General features: G+C 30.0%; 1 protein-coding gene across 21 annotated transcripts in view; it reads left to right on the top strand.

Moving 5' to 3' along the window:
- Positions 1-25267, top strand: part of LOC107437419 (uncharacterized transmembrane protein DDB_G0289901) — a 77029-nt gene that overhangs the window by 4827 nt on the left and 46935 nt on the right. Inside the window, exons 2-16 of one of the 21 annotated variants that reach the window (XM_071182846.1) lie at positions 715-765; positions 3993-4052; positions 9142-9183; positions 10832-10909; positions 13864-13950; positions 15793-15858; positions 16976-17035; positions 17293-17325; positions 17873-17932; positions 18548-18613; positions 19733-19792; positions 20433-20498; positions 21557-21616; positions 22596-22661; positions 24051-24116. In XM_071182846.1, the coding sequence (XP_071038947.1) occupies positions 715-765; positions 3993-4052; positions 9142-9183; positions 10832-10909; positions 13864-13950; positions 15793-15858; positions 16976-17035; positions 17293-17325; positions 17873-17932; positions 18548-18613; positions 19733-19792; positions 20433-20498; positions 21557-21616; positions 22596-22661; positions 24051-24116 (921 nt within the window). The remainder of the gene's footprint in view (positions 1-714; positions 766-3992; positions 4053-9141; positions 9184-10831; positions 10910-13863; positions 13951-15792; positions 15859-16975; positions 17036-17292; positions 17326-17872; positions 17933-18547; positions 18614-19732; positions 19793-20432; positions 20499-21556; positions 21617-22595; positions 22662-24050; positions 24117-25267) is intronic. The other 20 variants (XM_071182848.1, XM_071182851.1, XM_043048679.2 and 17 more) reach the window with 20 other exon arrangements.

Raw genomic sequence — 25267 nt, 5'->3', positions numbered from 1 at the left:
TATATATATACATGTATATACAGCGAACTCTCGCAACTACGATCTCTAATACAACAATAATTCCCTCTATTACAATAATGCTTCGTGGTCCCCGCTAACTTGCATATGTTTTAATGTTATCCACCTCTCAATATTGCGACATTCTCTTGAAGCAATAAACCCCTGTAAGACGAATTTTTTTTTCAAATTTCAGTCTAATTTTCACCATTTATTAGCCTTGTCATTTTGAACCAATCCAGAAGACAAGGAAACTCCTGGATCAAGTATTGGGAGAAGTTTGCCTTCGAGGATGAATTTTTTATAACATTAACCCGCATTTGCGTTACATGGGGAAGACCACGAGAACCACCCGTGGTTAGCCTGACAGCAAAGGTACTCTAACCCATGACCACAGAGGATATTTCACGCCAGCACTTTGGTCGGTTCCAAGCCGGACGTGGATTCGTTTCGACCAGCCATCGCTAGAGATTCGAACCCGGTTGGAAAGCGGACGCTCTATCCTCTGAGCCATCGCTGCTCCGCTCTCTTATATTGACTGAATCTTCAATTTAAAGTATTATATAGTTTGAAGTGATAGCATTATTTCTAGTGTAAGTGGCTTTTCTTCGGCGAAAGAAATTCGGAAACTATTCTTAAAAGACACAAATAGATTACTAAATCACAAATAGATTTATTAAATTTGTTACTCAAAGTTATATTTCTATCCTATTTCAGGGTTTCAAGTCCATGAAACAATTCACTACGGGGGTAACGGTGCACCAAGAAGTAAGAGCCTACTTTTCCTCATTTTATTTTCTTTCCTTATATTTTATAAATATTTAAGCTTAATTAAGCTTTATTTACCGAACGTGATTGCTTTATTTCTTTTCCTTAAAGGCTATTTTTTCGGTGAAACCAAAGATCATTTTGTTCATAAAATATGTATCTATTATAATAATAATTTTGTTCATAAAACATGCATCTATTATAATAATAATTTTGTTCATAAAATATGTATCTATTATAATAATAATTTTGTTCATAAAATATATATGTATTTATAGTAATTACGGGGACTCAGTTGTAAGAACACTTATGTTAATTGTTACTAAATAATAACGCTTACCTGTATTTGAAAAATAATCAACTCACTTGAAAAAATTTTTTTATATAAAGTGCGTGATAAAGAATTGCTTTTATTCAAGGATTGCCTGCTTATAACTATTCAAATGTGAAAAGATTTCTTATAAGTTTTTTATATTTCAAAATATAAGGATCTAATGACATCTGATCTCTTCTGCGTTTTTATCTTCTTATTCTAGTAAGGTACGTTGAAATTATTTACACACTAGGTAATTACCCTTTATCCGTACGGGATCAAAGAAATAAAGCTGTTGCATCAATATGGGCTGTTTTTTTAATGCAACAGAATTGTTTTTGCTTTCACATTAATCTTAACATTACATTAGATTTGAGTACAATTACGTGATTTTTTTTTATTTCAAATGAGGCAGTTGTAAATGAAAATATCACTTGCCAGGTTCTTTCATTGATCTCTTTAATTAATAACACGAAAATAGTTTATTTTATTTATTATTATTTGCTCTCCTCCGTTTAGGAAATCAGTAACAAAATGACACGGATACCGGTTTTTTTTATTACCTTGATTATAGTATCTCTGAAAATGGCACTTGCCTGGTTCTTCTACTAATCTCTTTAAACTAATAAAGCGAAAATAGTTTCTTTTATTTATTATTATTTGCTCTCCTCCGTTTAGGAAATAAGTAACAAAATTACACGGATACCGGTTTTTTTTTATTACCTTGATTATAGTATCTGAAAATGGCACTTGCCTGGTTCTTCTACTAATCTCTTTAAATTAATAAGGCGAAAATAGTTTCTTATATTTATTATTATTTGCTCCCCTTCGTTTACGATATTAAACAAAACGCATTTTTGTTGTTCATCCCATCAGAATACAGATATAGCTTCACTTGTCATGATGCTGTCAAAATTTTCCACTATCGAGTAATTTTCTTCATTGAATACCCCTTTCAAGACACTTTTTTCCACAGTATTGGTATTAAAACTGAATAATATCAGTATAATGGATTTATACCTATTTTATTATATTTGGTATCTATTATAAGTTCGTCCACCAGGAGTTGGAGCTTGGCTCCGCCTTCATCACGTGGTATCCGACGATACTCTTTCGCTATTTTTGGGAGAAGGAGGTAAACAATACTGAACAAGGTTGCTATTTGGCGATTGTATCACAAAAATATTTATTTCAATATCTTAAGGTGCATTTTTTTAACAATAAATATTTCACAAATTTTATGATATTTCTCTCTTTTGAGTAAATAGTTTTTGAGAAATTTTTCTGGGAAAACAGCAGTTTTAAAATTAAAAATATATTTAATTTTGCTAGAGTAACGTAAGGTATAATAGCAGATGTTAAAGCGATGTAAGTGACTGAAAAGAAATTCACTATTTGCGTTCGGCGTGCATTGAGGGTTGCCTCACTTTCAAGAGCCGAGATGTTTCTCCTCAAGCTCCTGCACTAAAATGAACTCTGCGTCCGATGAGGTGGAGCCAAGTGCCAACTCCTGGTGAACGAATTATACATAACCTTTCAACATTTAAGTTTTGTACAAAATACAATTATCAGTGGCATAGTGAATGAGCACCAGTGGGAGGTGAAAACTATTAAAAGAGCGCAAGCAAAATTTTGAATTGCTAAGAGGTGGTAGGGATCTCTAGGGGATCGTTAAAAAAAAAAGACACCAGGGTCATGGTGGCTCAGGGGATATTGTTCGCTTTCCAATGAGGTGAACAGATTCAAATTCCGTATCTGGCTCGCACCGACCACAGTGCTGACGTGAAATATCATCAGTGGTAGACGGATCATGGTTTAGAGTCCCCTTGCCGTCACGCTAACCATGAGAGGTTTTCGTGGTTTTTCTCTCCATATAACGCAAATACGGGTTAGTTCCATCAAAGAGTCCTCCACAAAGGCTAAATTTCTCCCAATACTTGATCCAGAAGTTCCCTTGTCTTCTTGGCTCGTGTTCAAAATTGCATGAATATAGATTTAAACATGAACCGAAAAAATTGGGTCGGCTGTTCAACGAATGCTATAAAATAAAATAGACTGTATAGAAAATTTTAATGCGTCTCAACAGAAAAAATGGGGGCAACTACTCTTGATGACGAACCAAGGACATAAACTCGTGCAGAACATGTCACTATTAAAAAACTATAGCGCGTCTCATCATTTGGTCTAATTATTATAATATACTAAAATAATACCTGATATAATAAGTATCCTATATTTATATTATATATCGTCTCATTTATCCTATCGTCGAATTTATATTATATATCGTCTAATTTATCCCATCGTCGAATTTATATTATATATCGTCTAATTTATCCCATCGTCGAATTTATATTATATATCGTCTAATTTATCCCATCGTCGAATTTATATTATATATCGTCTAATTTATCCCATCGTCGAATTTATATTATATATCGTCTAATTTATCCCATCGTCGAATTTATATTATATATCGTCTAATTTATCCCATCGTCGAATTTATATTATATATCGTCTAATTTATCCCATCGTCGAATTTATATTATATATCGTCTAATTTATCCCATCGTCGAATTTATATTATATATCGTCTAATTTATCCCATCGTCGAATTTATATTATATATCGTCTAATTTATCCCATCGTCGAATTTATATTATATATCGTCTAATTTATCCCATCGTCGAATTTATATTACATATTGTCTCATTTAACCAATTGATAGACTAACATAAACAAGTGCAAACCGGTTTCAGCAGCGTAAAAACAATACAGCTGTATAGAGTATCATCTGATAATTAAGATTTTACATAGAATCTTACAGTGCGTCTGATAATTTGAACAGGGATGTGTATATTACTTATTAGATGGAAAGCAAAAATATTTATATAGTTTTATTATCATTTTTCAGCTTATCATTACGAAAGTCCTGGAGGAGCTGTCCACACCGAAGTGCATGTCGGTATTGGTGGTAAGTCTGCATATATTCTCCACAATCTACGGTTGAAACAACACTGAATGCAACCGAACGTAACAACGATAACACTTTTTTTTTACAATTTGTGCTATACAAAAGAGCAGCGATAAGTTTCAAATGACATCATTCAACATTATGAAGATTGTGCTGCCATCTTTTTATTAGATAGAAAATTAATGCGTTAGAAATCGAAAATTAATCCATTCATATCCGAAGTCAACTTATCAATACATTTTTGTACAGTCCATAATGGAAAAATGATATTTATAATTATGAGCAAAAGCGTTTTGATAATTTTAAATGGTATGAATGTGGAATATGTAAAAATGGAAAATGATATTTAAAGATCCAAAATTTCGACAGCTTTTCCTGACTAAAGTTTTAGGACCCCCCCCCCCCCTAATATTTTGAAGGTCGAGAATTAAATCTATCGAAAAAGAAAGTGATGTTTCTTCAGAGAAATTATATGTTTATGTCCACTAACTTAACATATTCTTTGCGCGAGTAAATTTGTATGCTTTAAGTAAAAGATTGATTAAATTCGTATTTTAGTTCATAAAAATCAAATTACAAGATCAGAAGCTATCAATGCATTTCTTTTTTTATATTTTGTGCACTATACATTACTATTACGTATTAATTATTATTACGAGTTGTAAATTTCGCTTAGAATTTAAAAATTGTATATGCATTTCAATTTCAAAAACAACGTCTCAAAGAAAAACTATCAAAATCTGAAATTGAGTGAGATTTCAACAGAAAATGGTTTAGTAATGTAACTCGTATTTATTAAAATACATATTTATGCTTATAATTAGTTCAGAAAAATGACTTCTGCATTTCTTTCAATGCATTTCTTTTTTTATTTTGCACACTATACACTACTATTGCGCATAAATTATTATTACTATTTATAAATTTAGCAAAATTAAATATATACGCATTGCAATTTCAAAAACAATGCATAGTCTCAAATAAAAACTATCACAATCTAAAATTAAGTGAGATTTCAACAAACAAAAAAAAAATAATTTACTTGTACTTATTAAAATACATATTTATTCTTATAACTAGTTTAGAAAAATGATTTAGCACGCACTGTGGTTGAATTGAATTTAATGATGAAATGTAAAGATTTAAACCATAAATACAGTACCATCTCGATACAGCAAAAAACTGAAAAATAATTAACTATAATACAGCTAAAACATAGAAATATGTTTAATCTGCATCACAGTTAAGTATCTGTATTTAATTAGTGTACGCTGTGGAAAATCGTAACACAAAAACGACACGTGATTGTTAATCGCGCAATTAAATAATCACTTTTTGATACGGTATATCGGTACAGTTTTATCGTAAATCCTAGTTATTTTTCCTTCGTTTTTATTTCCGCAACGAATATCATTTGGTCGAATGTGGTAATGAATTGCGATTTTATCANTCGTACCCTGTTACAATTGACCCCACTCTCCCCTACTTATTAAAATACATATTTATCCTTATAACTAGTTTAGAAAAATCACTTTTAGGCAAAACACGAGCTGTGGTTGAGTCGAATTTAATGATGAAATGTAAAGATTTAAACCATATTTTATTAAATACAGTACCATCTCGATACAGCAAAAAACTGAAAAATAATTAACTATAATACAGCTAAAACATAGAAATATGTTTAATCTGCATCACAGTTAAGTAACTGTATTTAATTAGTGTACGCTGTGAAAAATCCTAACACGAAAACGTAGTAAATGAATTGATAACTGCTATCAAGTGCCTTTTATACAAGTTCAGTAATTGGGAGCTTGGATTCCAAGAGGAAGAAAACCATATTTTTGGCGATTTAACTATGATGTTATAACGACACGTGATTGTTAATCGCGCAATTAAATAATCACTTTTTGATACGGTATATCGGTACAGTTTTATCGTAAATCCTAGTTATTTTTCCTTCGTTTTTATTTCCGCAACGAATATCATTTGGTCGAATGTGGTAATGAATTATGATTTGATCAAAAGCCAAATATTCGGCAAAAAAAAAAAAAAAAAAAAAAAAAAAAAAAAAAAAAAAAAAAAAAAAAAAAAAAAAANAGCAACACTGAAACTAAAATTTCAATGCTCAGAATAATATTTCCTGGAAAAACGTATTTATAAATTAACACTAAAAAATAAGGCCAATCACAAACGTTTTTAAAAATGTCGAAAAGCGAAACAGAGAACATAAAAATCAATCTTAATTTTTGAAATTTTTTTTTTAAAGCTGAACATCTCAGTTTTTCAATTACCAGAAAAAGCCAAGAAAAAAGAATTAAGTCAACAAAAATGCTATTAAAAATTACTGCGTTACAATGAAAACATGTAAAAAAAGTTTTTTTTTTTATTTAAAGGAAATAAAAAGATAGAAGAAACGTTCTTAATTTTTTCAATAAAAATCCTATGCCGAAAATCTCAATTTATATTTTTCTCATTGTCATAATTTTAGAAGAAAAAAAATTGCTATAAAATAAATTTTACTAGTAACTTTATTTTTAAAAATAATGCAGAGTCATAATAAAAATGCCTAAAAAAAGAAAAACAGAAAAAAACAAATTTTTCTTAGTTCCTGAAACAAAACACTAACACTGAAATCACACTTTTCTATGTTACTGGTTATTTATATTACAGTACAGGGAAAGAGTGATAATAAATTAATAGTATGAGACGTTCTGTTAAAGTGCTGGGTTATAATAAAAACAGCAAAAAACGAAAAAACGACAAAATTGACTAGTCTGATTATAATTTTTAAAAAAAAGTAATATCTATAAAAATTCAAAAATAAAAAAAACTTAGAAAAATACATTTCTAAAAAATATTCTGCCGAATATTTGACTGATCATTCAACCAACTGAATTTTTTATAGAAGGGCCAAATACTCGTTACATTCCTAATTTAAATGCAATGCTATTACAACTTGAAAAATTCATATAATGGCGTAAAACGTGAATTTTTAAACTGCTCACTGCTTGTAGTTTAGATTTCAATTTTTTGTTGCTTAAGTGATCTTTTTCGATAAAAAAAGGAAAATGTTTACGATATAAAAAAAATCTAATAATTAATAAAATGAAATAATAAAGTACATTACAAAATAAGCATTGGATTTTATTTTGAACTATCACAGTTTTGCTTTTATTTTAGGCTTTTGTTTAAAATCTATAAATTTTCTTCAATTAAAATATTTAATATATTACTTAATTATAACTAAACTTTTTCCTAATTCATTGCAGTTCTTTTTATTTATTAGAATTTAATTCTAAAATGAATTTTCGTATTGCATATGATAAAAAAAATCATTTCTTTTCTTCAATGTTTATTTATTTTGATAAATCTATTGTTCATGTGATAAAAATAGCAATTTTTTTGTTGTAAAAAAAAGTATAAGTTTTTTAATTTTTGAATGAATTCTAATAATGGAACACTACTAAGTTATTGATATTACAAAGTTTATTGATAAAAAAAATGGAGCGCTAATGTTTAAATAAGCATTAGCATGTCTAAATACATGTGCAGCCCTTCATTAGCCAACCTGCTGTGCAAGTGGCCCTTCACTCAAAAAGGTTGTGCACTCCCCTAGTTTCATAGATATAAAGGCTATATTAGTCCCTGCCTAGATTAGAGTTATTATTTGTTTATGTATTTTATTGTAACAGCGATATATTTGTGTTTTGTTTTGTCAATAAGAAATTTGCTGCTGGTCAACAACTTTTCTTTATTTCCATTAAAGAAATACTTAGATTTTAAAAAAATTGAATGTAAAAATTGATTTTATTAATACACACTGCAGTGCTTAAATAATAACACTTGTACAGCCAAGTGTTGCGGATGATAGCTGTGGTAATTGTAGTTATCAAGCATGTCAAACTCCATCTATGAAAGTCCCGCAGTGGACTGATCGTTAAGACACGGTTCCCAGCAGATCACCGAAGTCAAGCATCACTGGCTGCGGTCAGTGTGCGGGTGGGTGACCACTTGGATCAGTCTGCGTAGGGACCGAGGGTGTGCGGTATTGGTCCTCGTTAAACTGTGCTACCGTAAAGTGCTCGACTTCGCGCGCAGGTCGTCGGGCTACCGAAGCGGGGGTGCCATCCCCTCCGCAGAGGATCAAAATTGTGATGGCATGTTGTCGGATCATCCTCCGGGATGTTTCCCAGACCGTCGCCAATAGCCCATTGTGCAGCTCTAGTGCGACGTAAATTAACAACAACAACAACGACCATCTATGAAAAGGTACCTCATCATAGAATCGAGTCTTATATACTAGTGAATCGGAATTTTGTAGTGGTAGACACACTACAGTTCTCCCCCACCAGAATTATATCTGTTATGAACTGATACCACTAGTGGATTCAATGCTGTTTTGTGAGAAGCCGAGAGAGCTGTATTTAGATCACCCTACTTTTGAATGCAAATCGTGAGAGCAGTATTAAGTTCGCGGTCCCTCCTGTGTTGCCTTTAGAAGTTGAGTGTATACGTTGTGTGCGATCGAGACTGAGTAGCAACAGCGCGAGGAGATGGGTAATGACGAAGTCACAAGTAGCAAGTCAACTGGTCAATGTGGCTCATCCATCGAAGTTCAGATCGAAGTGGGCGTCACTCTCAAGATAGGTATGTTCACATCACGTCCGAAGGTCACCCACGTGGGGAGATTCATAGCGACCATGTCAATAACCTTCATCCATAAAAAGGTACTCCACCATAAAATCAAGTTAACATTTGTTATATATACTAGTGAATTGGAATTTCTATTTTTGTAGTGGTAGACACACTACATTAGCCATTAAAAATGGTTAAAAATGTTTCTTTAGGCAAGTTAATGAAAACCGCTAACTAAATATAAAAATGAACTTTTTTAAATTAAAAATTAATGACAATATTAATTTTAACTATCGCTATTTCCTGACGAAATATCACGATATTAAGATTAGTGTATATTTTGTTGCACTCAATTTCTAAAATTGATTTCCTTTTGTTTGTTGAATTTATTAGTTTAATTTACTTAGTAAATTTTATTTATTTATTTATTAAATTCTATTTTATTTATTTATAGGAGGAGGAGGGACGGGAGGAGCAGTAGCAGGTCAAGCAGGAGGTACTGGTATTCGGTGATAATTGTTATTTTAATAGAAAATTATTCATAATGATTTAGATGACTCTGTGCATTCCAAACTTTGCAACTAATTGCTACTGACAAAATCTGTTAATTTTGTGTAAGTGTTTCATTTGAAATGCAAACAAAAATGGAATACTGCTTTCTCAAAAAAGTTAAGTGGCTTCGAAAATCAACCGCCCCCCCCCCCAATAACATGCGCTAACAAGTTTGAAATGTTTTGAAATATTTTGGGAAATAGGGAAAGTGGATATTAAAGAAAGTTCGTTAAATAGAAAATCAACTTCACTATATGGAAGTTATTTCACGAAGGAATTTCCAAAATGTTCTTGATTCCACGAGGAAAAAAAAATCGCAAAATAGAGAAATTCGCAAAATGGAAGTTCGTTAAATAGAACTTCGACTGTATTTTTATTTTATGAACCTGAAATGCACTTTTTGATATATATTTCCATGTTAAACAATTTTTTCGCTTTTTCCTTTTGCAGCGGCATCTGTTACCAAACAGAAAAGCCTGTAATTCAAATTGGGGTTTATTTATGGAAAATCTGTAACAAAAAAAAAAAAAAAAAAAAAAAAAAAAAAAAAAAAAAATAGAGAAAGGTTGTTCCCACTCCAAACTCGAGGGGTGGTTAAATTTGATATGAATGGATGCATCTTTTGAAATTATTTTACTCCTTTTGTTTTAAATTTTTGATGGGATGCGAAATTTTCGAAATATTTTTCCATTTCAAATACAGTGTTTTTTCACTACCATTTTCTGATTTTTCGGACTCTTTGTTTTTATTTTAGATTAAATTACCTTATTTTGTTTTATAGTAATAACCAAAGTGTATAACCATAAGATGTTGTTGTTGTTGTTGTCGTGAGCCTCTAAGGCAAGGGGTACGATTTTTCCAGTGGCGCCATCTATGGTCAAAAATTCTACTTTAGCCACACCCATACGTCTCACCCGCTTATAGGGCGGACCCTTTCCTTTAATTCATCTTACCATAAGATAATTTTGTTAAATAAAGATTTTTAAAGATAACAAAAAAAGCCATCTTCAGTTATAATTTGTAGAATTTTTTTTACTTTCTCTTAGGACTTTAAAGATAAAACTACTTATTCAAACTAAATTAAGTATTGCTTATTTTAAAGCCTGAAATTTTTATTCATATCAAAATGAAAATATTATTTTAATATTATTTTAATTTTGATAATTTTTTAAATATTATTTCTTAGAAGTTTATAAAAAAATTATATCTTTTAAATGATTCAGCGAGACAAACAAAATTCAAAAAGATTTAATTTATATTAACGTATTGGAATCGCTCAAGGAACAGATATGAAGAACTTAGGCCAATTTAGAGTGGTATTTTAACATCAGATTGTTTTTAGCAATACTTCTAAATTTGTGCTTAAGAAGTTCCGAATTTTCACAATCATAATGTGTCTCACTTAAATTTCTTTACTGAACAATTAGGAAAATGTGACTTGGAATTATGATATTCCAAGTGTTACATATAAAACTTGAAATTAATGAAATTTAGTTTTTATTAAAAAAAATAGATCAAGCTGATGTTTGTTTTATGCTTGTTAGGTATGAATAAACTAATTTAAATTACATTCCACGTTTCTTCTTTTTAAGGTAATAATAACAATGGATATCAAGGCTACAATAATGGATACAACTATAATGGATACAATTATAATGAATACAATTATGGTGAGACTAATAATAGTTTTCCTACACCAAAATTTGACTGCACTTAATTGTCAGTTGCACTTCATTTTAAAGCATGCCTGAATTCCAGTTCTACGAGATTTGATACTACGAGAAAAATTATCATCCTTCTCATCCTAAGTTACCACACTAATGATGGCACTTCTCAATTCTCTGAGGGAATAGTGCGATCGCTTCCTATTGAGCTAACCCAGGGTCGAATTTCGGCGATAGTTTATAGAAGCGAATTCGGCTGCCCCCTCGAAACCTACCACAGAACTGGCGTAGAATATCCTCATTGATCATGGGTCAAAGTATACCATTGCCACGAAGCTAACCTTGACATTTTTCATGGTTTTCTTCTAAGTGAAACGCAGATACCGGTAGGTTCTTCCGAAAAGTCCTCCACCAAGACTAGTTTGTCCCAATGCTTTCTCTTATCTTCTGGGTTTAGCTCCAAATCATAAGGTTACGAAGTTAAATATTGATAGCCATAAACCCTAAAATGACTCGCCTGTTCCACGCCGGTAATAAAACAAAATAAAATTTAATAACTTCAAAAAATTTTATTATTATTATTAGGGAATATTTAATTTTCGTTGAAGAAGAATAAATTATTACTGTTTTATAGATGTTTCTACTATTTAATTATATTCTAAACTTCTAAACATATTCTAAACATTCAAAACAAATGATACGATACTACAGTATGGGGCAAAAAAATTTGAGACTTTTAAAATTGTGAATTTTTGGTGATTTTTTGTCACCATTTTATTTTGTTTTCAAACGATGTCAAAACTAATTTTTGTTTAAAAATATATTTAATTTACAAAATTTTGATTTTAGTGAATAATTATGACCAGGCAAAGAAAGATTTGGAAAGAAACTTTAATAAGAGTAGGTATTCATGACATACGAAAACGGATAGAAATGATTGAAAAGAACAGAGGTACAAAAAAGGTTCAAAAATAACGGAAGGGTTTAAAAAAGACCAGAGAGGGCCTTTCAGCAAACGATAAGCGTAACACGAAACAACTGATCGGTTAGCAACCTTCCCACAATGGAAACAAACAATTCTAGACCTCGGACTACAAGACAAACCACTAAATGGTCGGATGATAATGAAATAAAATAGCCTGCCCGTGATCCCAGTCACATAAACAGGTTTAAAAGAATAATTATAATTAAAGAAACTGAGCCGCGATGGCTCAGACAAACCGGGTTCGAATCCCAGTACGATACGACTTTCGCATCCGGCTTGCACCGGCCACAGTGCTGACGTGAAATATCCTCAGTGGAAGACGGGTCACGAGTTTGAGTCCCCTTGCCGTCAGGCTAACCGTGTGAGGCTTTCGTGGTCTTCCTCTCCATGTAACGCAAATGCGGATTAGCTCCATCAAAAAAGTCCTTCACAAAGACAAATTTCTCCCAATAATTGATCCAGGAGTTTCCTTGTCATCTGTATTGGGTTCAAAATGACGGGGCTACGGAGTTGAACATTAGTAGTTGTAAACCCAAAAATTGGGTCGGCTGTTCAACGACGGTCATAAAATAAAATTAAATTAAAGAAGCAGGGGTCTGTTTGGTAGGGCACTGGGACCAAGTCCAGGAATTCGTGGGTTCGATCCCCGCCGGTCGAAGACTCCCCGTGTAGTAAATGGTGACTGTGCACGTTAAACCTGTCGAGTCGCAAAGTCCTCCATGTTCCCATAACGAATCAATACCTCTGGGGGTACTGATAGAGGAGTTTCCTTGTCTTCTCGANTTCAATTAGCAACGACTACATTTAAGTTACCGTTTTTTATTTAATTACAACTTGATTCTATTTTGTACGAATGCTTTTCTGAATCACCCGTCCCCAAGGGGTTAAAGAAGCAGAGGCCTGGTTGGTAGGGCACTGGGCCCATGTCCAGGAATTCGTGGGTTCGATCCCCGACGGTCGAAAACCCCTCGTGTAGTAAATGGTGACTGTGCACGTTAAACCTGTCGAGTCGCAAAGTCCTCCATGTTCCCATAACAAATCAAAACCTCTGGGGGTACTGATAGAGGAGTTTCCTTGTCTTCTCGATTGGTTCAAAATGACGGGGCTACGGAGTTGAAGATTAGTAGTTGTAAACTCAAAAATTGGATCGGCTGTTCAACGACGGATATGAAATAAAAATAAAAAAAATTAAAGAAGCATTAAGGACAGTAAAAGAATTAAAAGATTTGGTAAAAATAAGAGAAGAAAATTCCGACATTATTAAATATTTCATAGATTCTGCGCCAAAACTATTTCAAATAGTTATGAATGCTAAAGAAGAAAGAATTTACAACCAATTTATCTCTGTAATGCTGTTAAGAAAAAATAAGATATCTTGAAATGCACTTTCATTTCTGTTTCCATTTTTACTTACAGTCCTTGACTAAATTATTCGACGCATTCTAAGATTCTATTTAAAATCTTAATTAACAGGTGATACTATAACAGCTTTATTGTTTGTACGTGACTGAAATCGGAATGTACTTGTTTACATTCGTGTATCAACTGGTTAAATTAGACAATAAAAAATATAAATTCAATGATTGAATAAATTAGACGATATATTATATAAATATAGAATATTTATTATATCAGGTATTATATTAGTATATTATAATAATTAGACGCACTGTAGTTTTTTCAATAATGACATGTTTTGCACTATTTTATTCGCAATACTTTTATAAGTAAACATACATGTAATGGGTTTTTATTCCGGAGATCCTATTAGTATTTATTTTTAACGTATTGCGTTACAATGTTAACCCGTTGATACACGAACGTAAAAACAATAAAGCTACAGTAAGTTCGCCATAATTAGCGAATATTACACAAAAATGGAGGACTTTATAATGCACACAAATATTCTTTTTAAAAATATTAAATTGGTTTGACTATGAAAACATTTTTTGTTATAATTTTATTAAATTTATAGGCAACAATAACGGGTATTCTCAAAATCAACAGTACCAGTATAGCTACAATAATCCTGTCAGATATAACACTTACTACTATCAAGGAGGTAATTACATTTCTGTCTGTAAATATATTTGATCATTGTCTCTATTTAAATACTCGTTTGCAAATAATCTAAACATATTAACTTAATAACGGGTGAAAATAATGATGCATAACATCGATGAAATATATCAGGAAAATTTCAAAAGATGTTTATAAAAATAAAGTAAGTTTTTTTTTTTAAATAAATAAAAATAATAATGTTGAAACTATATGTTTAGAATAATAGTGTTAATGTTACATACAATAATGGGAAATAATCATAATAATGTATGATAGAGTGACAGATAGATGCAAGAACGGGGAAAAAATCATAATAACGTATGATAATGAGAAAGTTTCATAAAATAACAGGAAATACACATAATTGGCTAGAGTAGTGTTTCCCAAACTTAAGGTTTTTATGTACCCTTTCTAAATTTTTCATAACGCTGTGTACCACTAATAAAAAAATGAATGTATTTTTTACTGTAAAAAAATTGCCCAAAAGTTTAAAAATCGCAACTGGCTGTTGACACCACTCATTATTAACTGTTAACTCTGCAAAAAATAGCCAATAGAAAAATACGTCATCGTAAATTTTCATGGCTAACTTTGTTTTTCGATAAGCATTTTTGAAATTTTCATTTGTTCCAACATATTTCGCATAAGAAAAAGTACCCCAGCTAAACTGTTCCCGTACCCCTGGGGGTACGAGTACCACACTTTGGGAAACACAGGGCATGAGAAGAATATATAATAAGAAGAAATAAGCTTAATAATACATTATTTTTGAATTAACAAATAGAAGTAAACAAATAAAAGTAAAGTATTGAAAAAATATAATGCAATAGGGAAGTAGAATAACAAGAAAGCCTAATGAGAAAGTATAATATAATGCGAAAGTATAATATAATAGGAAAGTGTAATAATGTGAAAGTTAAACAATGTAAAAGTTTTATATAAAGTTGAAGATTAACATAATGTTAAGGTATAATAAAACAAAAGTATGTAATGTCAAAGTAAAATAATGCGAAAAGGATAGATACATTAATATAAGCGTAACAGTATCGCATTATTAGAAATAATTAATTTCTAAATATATTTTTGAAATACGTATAATGCTATATTACCAGCCATATTCTGAAAAATTTTTGAAATCGTGATCAAGAGGTCAAAATGTATAATCATGAATCCTAGTGAAATGACTTTGAACAACCTATTTCTGTGGCTCAACATAGTTGAAAATCATTGTCAAATTTAAAATATCTATATTATCTTGTTTTGTCAACTTATAAATGAACCATCTTCTTAAAAAAAGTATTAGTAAATTTAATTCGTGATTTGTATCAAGTGAATTTAAATCAATGAATTCTAACAATTTAATAAGAACATTTTATTGGTAATTTAAACAATCAATGTGCTTCTCTATAAATGTGCTTCTCCCCCTGTGCTTCTCTAGTTGCTCCTATGGAGCATGTAAATAATGGTAGCTTCAATTGTACTTTTTCTTCAATTTCTACTATTAGTTCCCACACTCTACCTACATATATTTATATATCTTCTTCAAATTTTCAGTCGTTCATAAAATACTTTTTACTCATCATTCAAGTTGAAATACATTTTTTTTGAACTGGTTGTTTATGACACTTGATGTTAATACAGTTTTTTATAAATATTAATTCCTTAATTAAATTTAATCAATCAATTTTAGTTTTATATGGGAGCAAAAATTGTGATTATTTAACATAAAATAAGTAAACTGAAATTTTTCTTTGTTGTCCTGAGTAGGAATTGAATTGAAATTTTTTTTAATATTACTTGCTTACGATCTTTTACCCACTAATACATATCTAAATACTTCCAGCCAATGTGAATGGCGAATCTAATGGAGGACAGCAAAATGGTGGTAACGTTAATTATAATCTAAAAGGTAAATCTCTATTCTTATTCTCTTATAGTAGTATACAGTATATACCAAAAAAAATATGCCTTAATGTTTACATTTTTAGAATCCTAAAAAAAAAATGAAGATTTCAGAGAAAAAGAAACTAAAATAATTGTTGGAATTTGACGAGTCAGGATTGACTGAACATCAAATACCGTTTCATTGCAAACATTCATATTTCAACTGGCATGCAAACAAAATTTAATGTTCAGTACTCATGCTTTATTTAATTGAGTTCTCAAGAGCAAAAGAAGAAAAAAAACGAAGAACTCAATAGAAAAAAAAACTTAAATAGTAGTGACGCAACAGAAAAATACACGAATCTATTGGAGATAGATCTAAACTAAACATAGTAATGACAGTAAATTTTCTACATTTTCAACCTAATACTGTAATTTTAAAATTTACCAAATTTACTATCAATCAGCATGATAATAAAACCGTATTTTACAGATAAATTTGACTAAGGTCATATGCTATGGTAAAAAGTCAAATAAAGGTAAAAGATAAAGTGTTATCGTAAAAATTACGTTATTTTCTGGTGTTCTAAGAGATCCGATAAGCAAAATTATGTTTACCGTATTCTGGTAGTATTGATTATTCAATATTTCTCAGATTATTGACGTTTTGATATCCTTTAACCTCAACGCGCTGGTGGGAGAGTTCATCGGAAAAGTTCACTTTATCATAGGTGAGAGAAATTAAAGGGCTCGAAACATGAGTGAATCAGTGAAGAAATTTGTAAAAGTAGCAGGAATAAGAAACGATAGAAAATTCTCGTTTGAAGGGAAAAAAATTCAATTTAAATGTAAAAAGACGGCGATAAAACATCAAATACTACAATGGTAAATATTTGTTTTTATTGTAATTAAAAAACTAATAAAAAGATACCAAAATGGGGATGATAATAATTATATTTAAGTCAAAACTTTAGTTTTTGAATACTGAGCATTATCCTACTGCACTAACTTGGTGTATTGAGTTTGACTAATTTTTTCAAACTACTCATTAACGTTTACGGTTTCTAAACTTGACAAATACCTTTTCAATTCCATAATACACTCTCTTGTAATCTTAATTATTTATTTCTAAATACTTTCAGTTAATGTACATGGAGAAGGCAATGGAGGTCAGCAAAACGAAGGTTACAATAATTATAATGGTAAATACTTACTTTTATTATAATTGAAAATCTAATGGGAGATACCAAAATGGAGATTACAATATTTATATTGCAGTCGGAATATTTAGTTTTTGAATATAGAACAATATCCTTTCAGACTAACTTGGTCTATTGAGTATAACTAATTTTTTCAATCAGTCCATTAACGTCTACGATTTCTAAACTTGACAATTACCTTGTCAATTCCATGATGCGCTCTTTTTTAATCTTAATTATCCATTTCTAAACATTTACAGTTAATGTAAATGGAGGTTACAATAATTATAATGGTAAATATCTACTTTATTTGTAATTGCAAAACTAATGGAAGATACCAAAAATGGGAATTACAATAATTATATTCCAGTCAAAATATTAGTTTTTGAATATAGAACAATATCCTACCTGATTAAAGTGGTACATTGAGTATAACTAGTTTTTTAGAACTACCCATTAACGTTTACTGTCTCTAAACTTGACAATTACCTTGTCAATTCCATGATACCCTCTATTGTAATCTTAATTACTTATTTCTAAATATTTTCAGTTAATGTAAATGGAGGTTACAATTATTATAATGGTAAATATCTACTTTATTTGTTATTGCAAAACTAATGGAAGATACCAAAAATGGGAATTAAAATAATTATATTCAAGTCAAAATATTTGTTTTTGAATATAGAACAATATCCTACCTGATTAAAGTGGTACATTGAGTATAACTAGTTTTTTAGAACTACCCATTAACGTTTACTGTCTCTAAACTTGACAATTACCTTGTCAATTCCGTGATACACTCTATTGTAATCTTAATTATTTGTTTCTAAATACTTTCAGTTAATGTAAATGGAGAAGCCAATGGAGGTCAGCAAAACGGAGGTTACAATAATTATAATGGTAAATATTAATTTTATCTCGTTGACTAAAAATTAACACAAAAACAAATGTAATAGGGGGTTGACCAGTCTGACAAATACGTAACTTTTATGTTCACCAAACTTAATTCCAATTAACATGATAATATAACCCCACTTTATTCATCATAACACAAAAGTATTACTATAAAAATTACGGTAGAATTGGATAATTCAAAGAGTTTGAAAGCTCAATAACTTTTGCCATATTCTGGTAGTTTTAATTAGACTTTCTTTCTCATTGCATTAACGTTCTACAATCCTTAAACTTTAGTAATTTACTGTCAAATACATTGTACTGATATTTTTCCTAAAAACCACTTCTAAAGAGATTTTTAAAGCGAATTGAGAAGCAAATAGATGATTCCAGAATGCGGATTATAATAATTAAAAGAATGAAAAAATATTCGTTTTTAAGAACAGAATAATATTCTAATGGACGTACATAGACCATCGGGATAAGCAATTTTTAAATTTGCACATTAAATTTTGTCTATGTATTAATGTTTCTAGGTCATTAAAGTTTGCAATTTCCTCACAAATTCCATGAAGCTTTGCATTGATTTGTTCCTACTTATGCATTTCTTAATACTTCCAGCTTATGTAAATGGTGAAGCTAATGGAGGACAGCAAAATGGTGGCAACGCTAATTATAATTACAATGGTAAATCTCTATTGTTATTCTATCTCAGTAGTATACAGTATATACCAAAAAATATCTCTTAGCGAATATATTTTAAAGTCCTAAAAAAAGATGAAGATTTCAGAGAAAAAGAAACTGAAATATTTGTTCGAATCTGACTAATAATGGTTGACTGAACATCAAATACCGTTTCATTGAGGATAGTTCCAGACTCATTCACAGATCAACTCGCAAGCAAACAAAATTTGATGTCATGCTTTCCTTAATTGCGATTTCGCAGGAGTAAAAAAACGAAAAACTCAATAGAAAAGAAAAAAAATTAAAATCTCAGTGACGAAACGGAAAAATGCACGATTCTATTGGAGAAATTAGATCTTAACTTAATATAGTAATGATAGTCAATTTTCTACATTTTCAACCTAATACTGTAATTTTAAAATTTACCAAATTTACTATAATCCAGCATGATAATGAAACCTTATTTTACAGGTAATTTGGATTTAAGTGATATGCAATGGTAAAAAGTCAAAAAAAGGTAAAAAGTATGCTATGGTAGTTAAAATGCTATCGTAAAAATTACGTTATTTTCTGGTGTTCTAAGAGATCCGATAAGCAAAGTTATGTTGACCGTATTTTGGTGGCTGACCGTATTCTGGATTATTCATTATTTCTCAGGGTATTGACACTTTGTTATTCTTTAACCAATACATGCTGGTAGGAATGTTCAACCGAAAAGTTAACTTCATCATAGGTGGGAAAAATTAAGGGGCACAAAACATGAGTGAATCAGTGAAAAAATATTTTTTTTTAAAGTAGCCGTAATAATCTTAATTATCCGATTCTAAATATTTTCAGTTAATGTAAATGGAGGTTACAATAATTATAATGGTAAATATCTACTATATTTGTAATTGAAAAGCTAACGGAAGATCCCGAAAATGGGAATTACAATAATTATATTTGAGTCAAAATATTATTTTTTGAATATGGAACAATACCTGATTAAATTACTCTATTGACTATAGCTAGTTTTTTAGAACTACCCATTTACGTTTACTGTCTCTAAACTTGACAATTACCTTATCAATTCCACGATGCCCTCTATCGTATTCTTAATTATTTACTTCTAAATACTTTCAGTTAATGTAAATGAAGAAGCTAATGGAGGTCAGGAAAACGGAGGTTACAATAATTATAATGGTAAATATTTAATTTTATTGTTTGATTTCATTATTCATGAAATAGTAAAATAAAAAAATGTCCCGCAAAGCTCCTTTTGATATATATGCGCGCGTAGTTTTGAAGTTTTAAAAACTCTTTTGCAATTAACATGATAATAAAACTACATTTTACTAATCATTGCACAAAAGTCATTACTGTATTACTGTAGAAATTACGGTAGAATTGGATTATTCAAAGAGCTCGAAAACTCGATAAATTTTGCCATATTCTAGCCCTCTTGATTATACTTTCTTTCTCATTGCATTAACATTTTACGATCTTCAGCAATTTTTTATCAAATCCATAATGTATTGTACTGATATTTTTCCTAGAAAACATTTCCAAATAAATTTTTCTAAACCGAATTGAGAAGCAAATAGGTGATACCAGAATGTGGATTACAGTAATTAAAAGTATGTTAAAATAATAGTTTTTTAAGAAAAGAATAATATTCTAATGGACGTACTGAGATCATCAGGTTAAACAATTTTTAAATTTACACATTAAATTTTGTCTCTCCATTAATGTTTCCAGGGCATTAAACTTTGCTCTTTCTTCACAAATTCCATGAAGCATTGCATTGATTTGTTCCTACTTATGCATTTCTTAATACTTCTAGCTTATGTAAATGGAGGGGCTAATGGAGGACAGCAAAATGGTGGCAACGCTAATTATAATTACAATGGTAAATCTCTATTTTTATTCTCTCATAGTAGTATACAAAAAATTCCTTATTGTATATTTTTAAAATCCTAACCAAAAATGAAGATTCCAGAGAAAATGATTGTTGGAATCTGTCGAATCACATACCCATTCATTGCGAGCAGTTCCAGCCTCATTCATATTTCAACTGGCAAGCAAGTTCAGTATTCATGCTTTCCTTAATTGTGATTTCTCATGAGTAAAAAAAAAAGTGAAACTTAATAGAGGAAAAAATAAAATAAAATACTAGTGCCTCAACCGAAAAATATACGAATCTAAGAGGAGCTCTAAATCAGACATAGTAATGATAGTAAATTTTCATCCTCATAGTGTAACTTTAAAATTTATCGAATTTACCATCAATCAACACCCTATTTCGCAGGTAGTTTTGACTAAAGTCATATGCTATGGTAAAAAGTAGAAAAAAAAGGTTAAAGTATGCTATGGAAGTCAGAGTGCTATGATAAAAATTACGTTATTTTTTGGTGTTCTAAGAGATCCGATAAGCAAAATTATGTTTACCGTATTCTGTTGGTTTTGATTATTCATTATTTCTCAGGGCATTGACGTTTTGTTATTCTTTAACCGTAACACGCAGGTGGGAAAGTTCATCGGAAAAGTTCACTTTATCATAGGTGAGAAAAATTCGAGGGCTCGAAACATCAGAGAATCATTGAAGAAATATGTAAAAATAGCAGGAATAAGAAACGATAGAAAAATCTCGTTTGAAAGAAAAAAGCTTTCAATTGAAATGTAAAAAGAAGGCGATAAAACATCAAATACTATAAGGGTGAGTATTTACTTTTATTGTAATTGCAAAACTAATGGACAGATACCAAAATGGGGATCATAATAATTATATTTAAGTCAAAACTTTAGTTTTTGAATACAGAACGATATCCAAATACACTCACTTGGTCTATTGAGTTTAACTAATTTTTTCAAACTACTCATTAACGTTTACGGTTTCTAAACTTGACAATTACCTTGTCATGATGTACTCTATTGTAATCTTAATTATTTATTTCTAAATATTTTCAGTTAATGTAAATGGAGAAGCCAATGGAGGTCAGCAAAACGGAGGTTACAATAATTATAATGGTAAATACTTACTTTTCTTGTAATTGAAAATCTAATAGAAGAAACCAAAATGGAGATTACAATATTTATATTGCAGTCGAAATATTTAGTTTTTGAATATAGAACAATACACTTCCAGACTAACTTGGTCTATTGAGTATAACTAATTTTTAAAAGCTACCCATTAACGTTTACGGTCTCTCAACTTGACAATTACCTTGTCAAATCCATGATGTGCTCTATCGTATTCTTAATTATTTATTTCTAAATATTTTCTGTTAATGTAAATGGAGAAGATAATAGAGGTCAGCAAAATGGAGTTTACAATAATTATAATGGTAAATATTTAATTTTATTGTTTGATTTCATTATTCTTGAAATAGTAAAATAAAAAATGCCCCGAAATGCTCGTTTAGATACATAGTTTTAGAATCCTGACTGAAAATTAAAGCAAGAACAGTTGCAATCGAAAGTTGACTAGTCAGACAAGTGCGTAGTTTATAAGTTTAACAAACTTAAGTCGAAATAGTATGATAATAAAACCACATTTTAATTACCAAAATACGATAGAAATTACGGTAGAATTGGATAATTCAAAGAGCATGAAAACTCGATAAATTTGACCATATTCTAGTAGTTTTGATTCTACATTTTTTCGCATTGCATTAATGTTTTATGGTCTTTATATGAACTTTAGTAACTTCTTATCAAATCTATAATGTATTGTTTTGATTTTTTTCCTAAAAACATTTCTAAATAGTTTTTTCGAAGACAAATGGAGAATTAAATATATTATAACAGAATATGAATATGATTAAAAGTATGCCAAAATATTTTGTACAGAATAATATTCTAATGGACGTAATAAGATCATCGGGATAAACAATTTTTAAATTAACCTATTAATGTTTTCAGGTCCTTAAACTTTTCCATTTTCTTATAAATTCCATGTTGCATTGCACTGTTTTTTTCCTACTTATGCATTTCTCAATTTTTCCAGCTTATGTAAATGGAGAAGCTAATCCAGGACAACAAAATGGCGGTTACAATAATTATAATATTTATGGTAAATAATTACTTTCATATTTAATTTCAGTGTTATCCTTTCAGAAATAAAATTCAAAATGTTCCATAAAAATTGTCTGCACTTTCAAATTCATAACTAAAAATGTTGATAAAATTTTAGTTAAGATCATAAATATATATTTCGGAAAGAAAGAAAACAAAAATGGTATTGAAAAACGGCGAAACACTGTTGGGAAAACAAAATTCCGTATGAGTGCAAGAAAAACTTGCAGGACTTGGTGCTCGATTACTAGAAAAACCTTCAAATTACAGAGTTTAATGTTCTGTATTCTCCTAAATTTTAATTTAATGGCTTTTGGATATTGGCTAATGGATTTCGATGGCTTTTTTGTTGTCTACTCGCTTAAATATACTTTTTGTTTACAATTTTTAATAAGAATATTTGTAACAATTACCTGTTTGAATATATAATTTTGAAAACTATTTTTGTGTTTCTCGTCTTATATTTTGTAAAAATGAATCTAAATAATGTGCCTCGGAATATTTCTGATGAAAACTGGTTAAACACAAACAACCTTAACAACAAATTATTTGTTCGTCATTCAATTGAATATTTTAATTTTCTTATAAATTTGATCCATCTTTAACCTTAAGCAAGCAGTAGGAAAGAGACGGCAAATTCCTATGCATTAGAAAACGTGAGCTTACTAATGCAAAACAATGGGAATCTGCCCCTTTTACTTACCTTATCAGTGTTTGGCCTACCTTATTTGCAAGTGCACAAGTACACATTTTTAACCGGTAGTAATAAAAAAAATTATTTAATGTTGCTTATGAGAAAAATATCGCCTTCACTAATATGCCGTAGTAACGTAACGGAAAAAACGCCTTGAAGACAACGATTCTAAACCGGAGGTTGTAAATTTTTTGGCCAGAGGATTATTTTGCAAAACCATACAACATAATAAAAAAAAATTCTTGTTCACTTTAACAGAACTCATTACCAATGTACTACTGTAAAAATTATCGTTTTTTTTGTGTGTGTTGCCATAAAATCGGAAAACAAGATAAATTTTACCATATTCTAGTAAATTAATTTTTAAATGCTTTAATGTTTAACGGTCGTTAAACTTCACAATTTTGTATCACTTTCATGATGCTTTGTATAGATCTTTTTCCTGTGCCTGCACATTTCTAAGTACTTTTAGCAGTCTTAATGGAGAACAACAAAAGAGGGATTATAATAATGCCAAAAACATTTGTTTTTGAATACAGAATAATATTCTATTACTTGGACTGTTAGATATAAGCAATATTTGAATCTACGTATTAATGCATTAAGGTCTTCAATATTTACAATTTTCTCCTCAATTCCATATTGCATTGTAATGATTTTTTTTTCTACATACGCATTTCTAAATACTTTCAGCCAATGTAAATGGAGAACCTAATGGAGAACAGCAAAATGGTGGTTACGCTAATTATAATTATTATGGTAAGTATTATTTCAACATAAATATACACAATGAACCTTAATATATATTTTTATGAATCCTAACCAATATTCAAGACACACTGTTGTGGTTCGCAAACAGAGGAAAAAACAAAAATTCTATTAAAATCCCGTAAATGACAGTTGAACAAAAGATAAAATTTTATTTAATGGTGGAGAGAAAAAACGGAGAAACGTTAATCGGTTTTGATAGTATATTTGTTTTTTCCTTCTTTTTATTATAAGTATCTTCTTCATAAAGTATCTTCTTTATGTCTTCTTATTTGATAACCTTCTAAAATAGAAAATGTCCCGTAAAAATATTCTACAAATATGTATTGAAGGATATATGTATTTGTGATACGCCCTATGCATCAAGTTACCGAATATCTTAAAAGTAACAATCATTATGAAAATTCGATAGATGGAAAGAGACAAAAATGCACGCTTTACTCTTTTTTTTTAGAAACCATTTAATTTATTCTCCTCAATTATCAAAGTTAGTAATAAAGTTGGAACGCAGATGGCGCTGTTAACCAGAAAAACTATGCAGCATTGTTTTTTGTTGCACTTTAATACATTCTAATTAAAGTATATTTGAATTAGAATCAGTTCATTTCGTTCTCAGACTGCAAAACGTTGCAGTGGTTTTTCTTAAAAAAATGTTTTATATTGTTTCTCGGTTAACAGTGCTAATTATAATCAAATTATGTTTTGATATAGCATTTTCTTTGAACTTAATAGTTCTCAACTGGAATCATGGTAATAAATCTAGTTCTGAGTGTTGTAAATTGGCCAGTTCAGCGACACGGAGCTTATGGAGCAAGCTCTAAGTTTTTTCAACTTTTAAAAGGTAAAGAAACGTTTGAGAACCGATTTTTCGAAAGATTCTGCTCATAGTTTTTGCGTGACGTCATTCTTTATTTAATAATAATTATTCTATACATATTTTAATTGATTCTATTAGAAAAACAATCTGTAGTAAAAAAAGCAGTTAAAATCTTTAAAGAATAATAAGATACAATTCACGATTTTCAGAAACTTAAGAAACATTCTACTGTGTCTGGTTTAATTGTTCTGCTTAAAATGCAAAAATCAAATTCTTAATTTCTGAATGTATGAATTAATTTGATGAAAAACTTGAAAGAAAAAAA

This window comes from Parasteatoda tepidariorum, chromosome 6 (genome assembly GCF_043381705.1).
Source record: "Parasteatoda tepidariorum isolate YZ-2023 chromosome 6, CAS_Ptep_4.0, whole genome shotgun sequence".
In the NCBI taxonomy this organism is placed as follows: Eukaryota; Metazoa; Arthropoda; class Arachnida; order Araneae; family Theridiidae; genus Parasteatoda; species Parasteatoda tepidariorum.
Note: the sequence above shows the minus strand (reverse complement) of the source record. Positions and strands in the feature narration are given on the sequence as shown.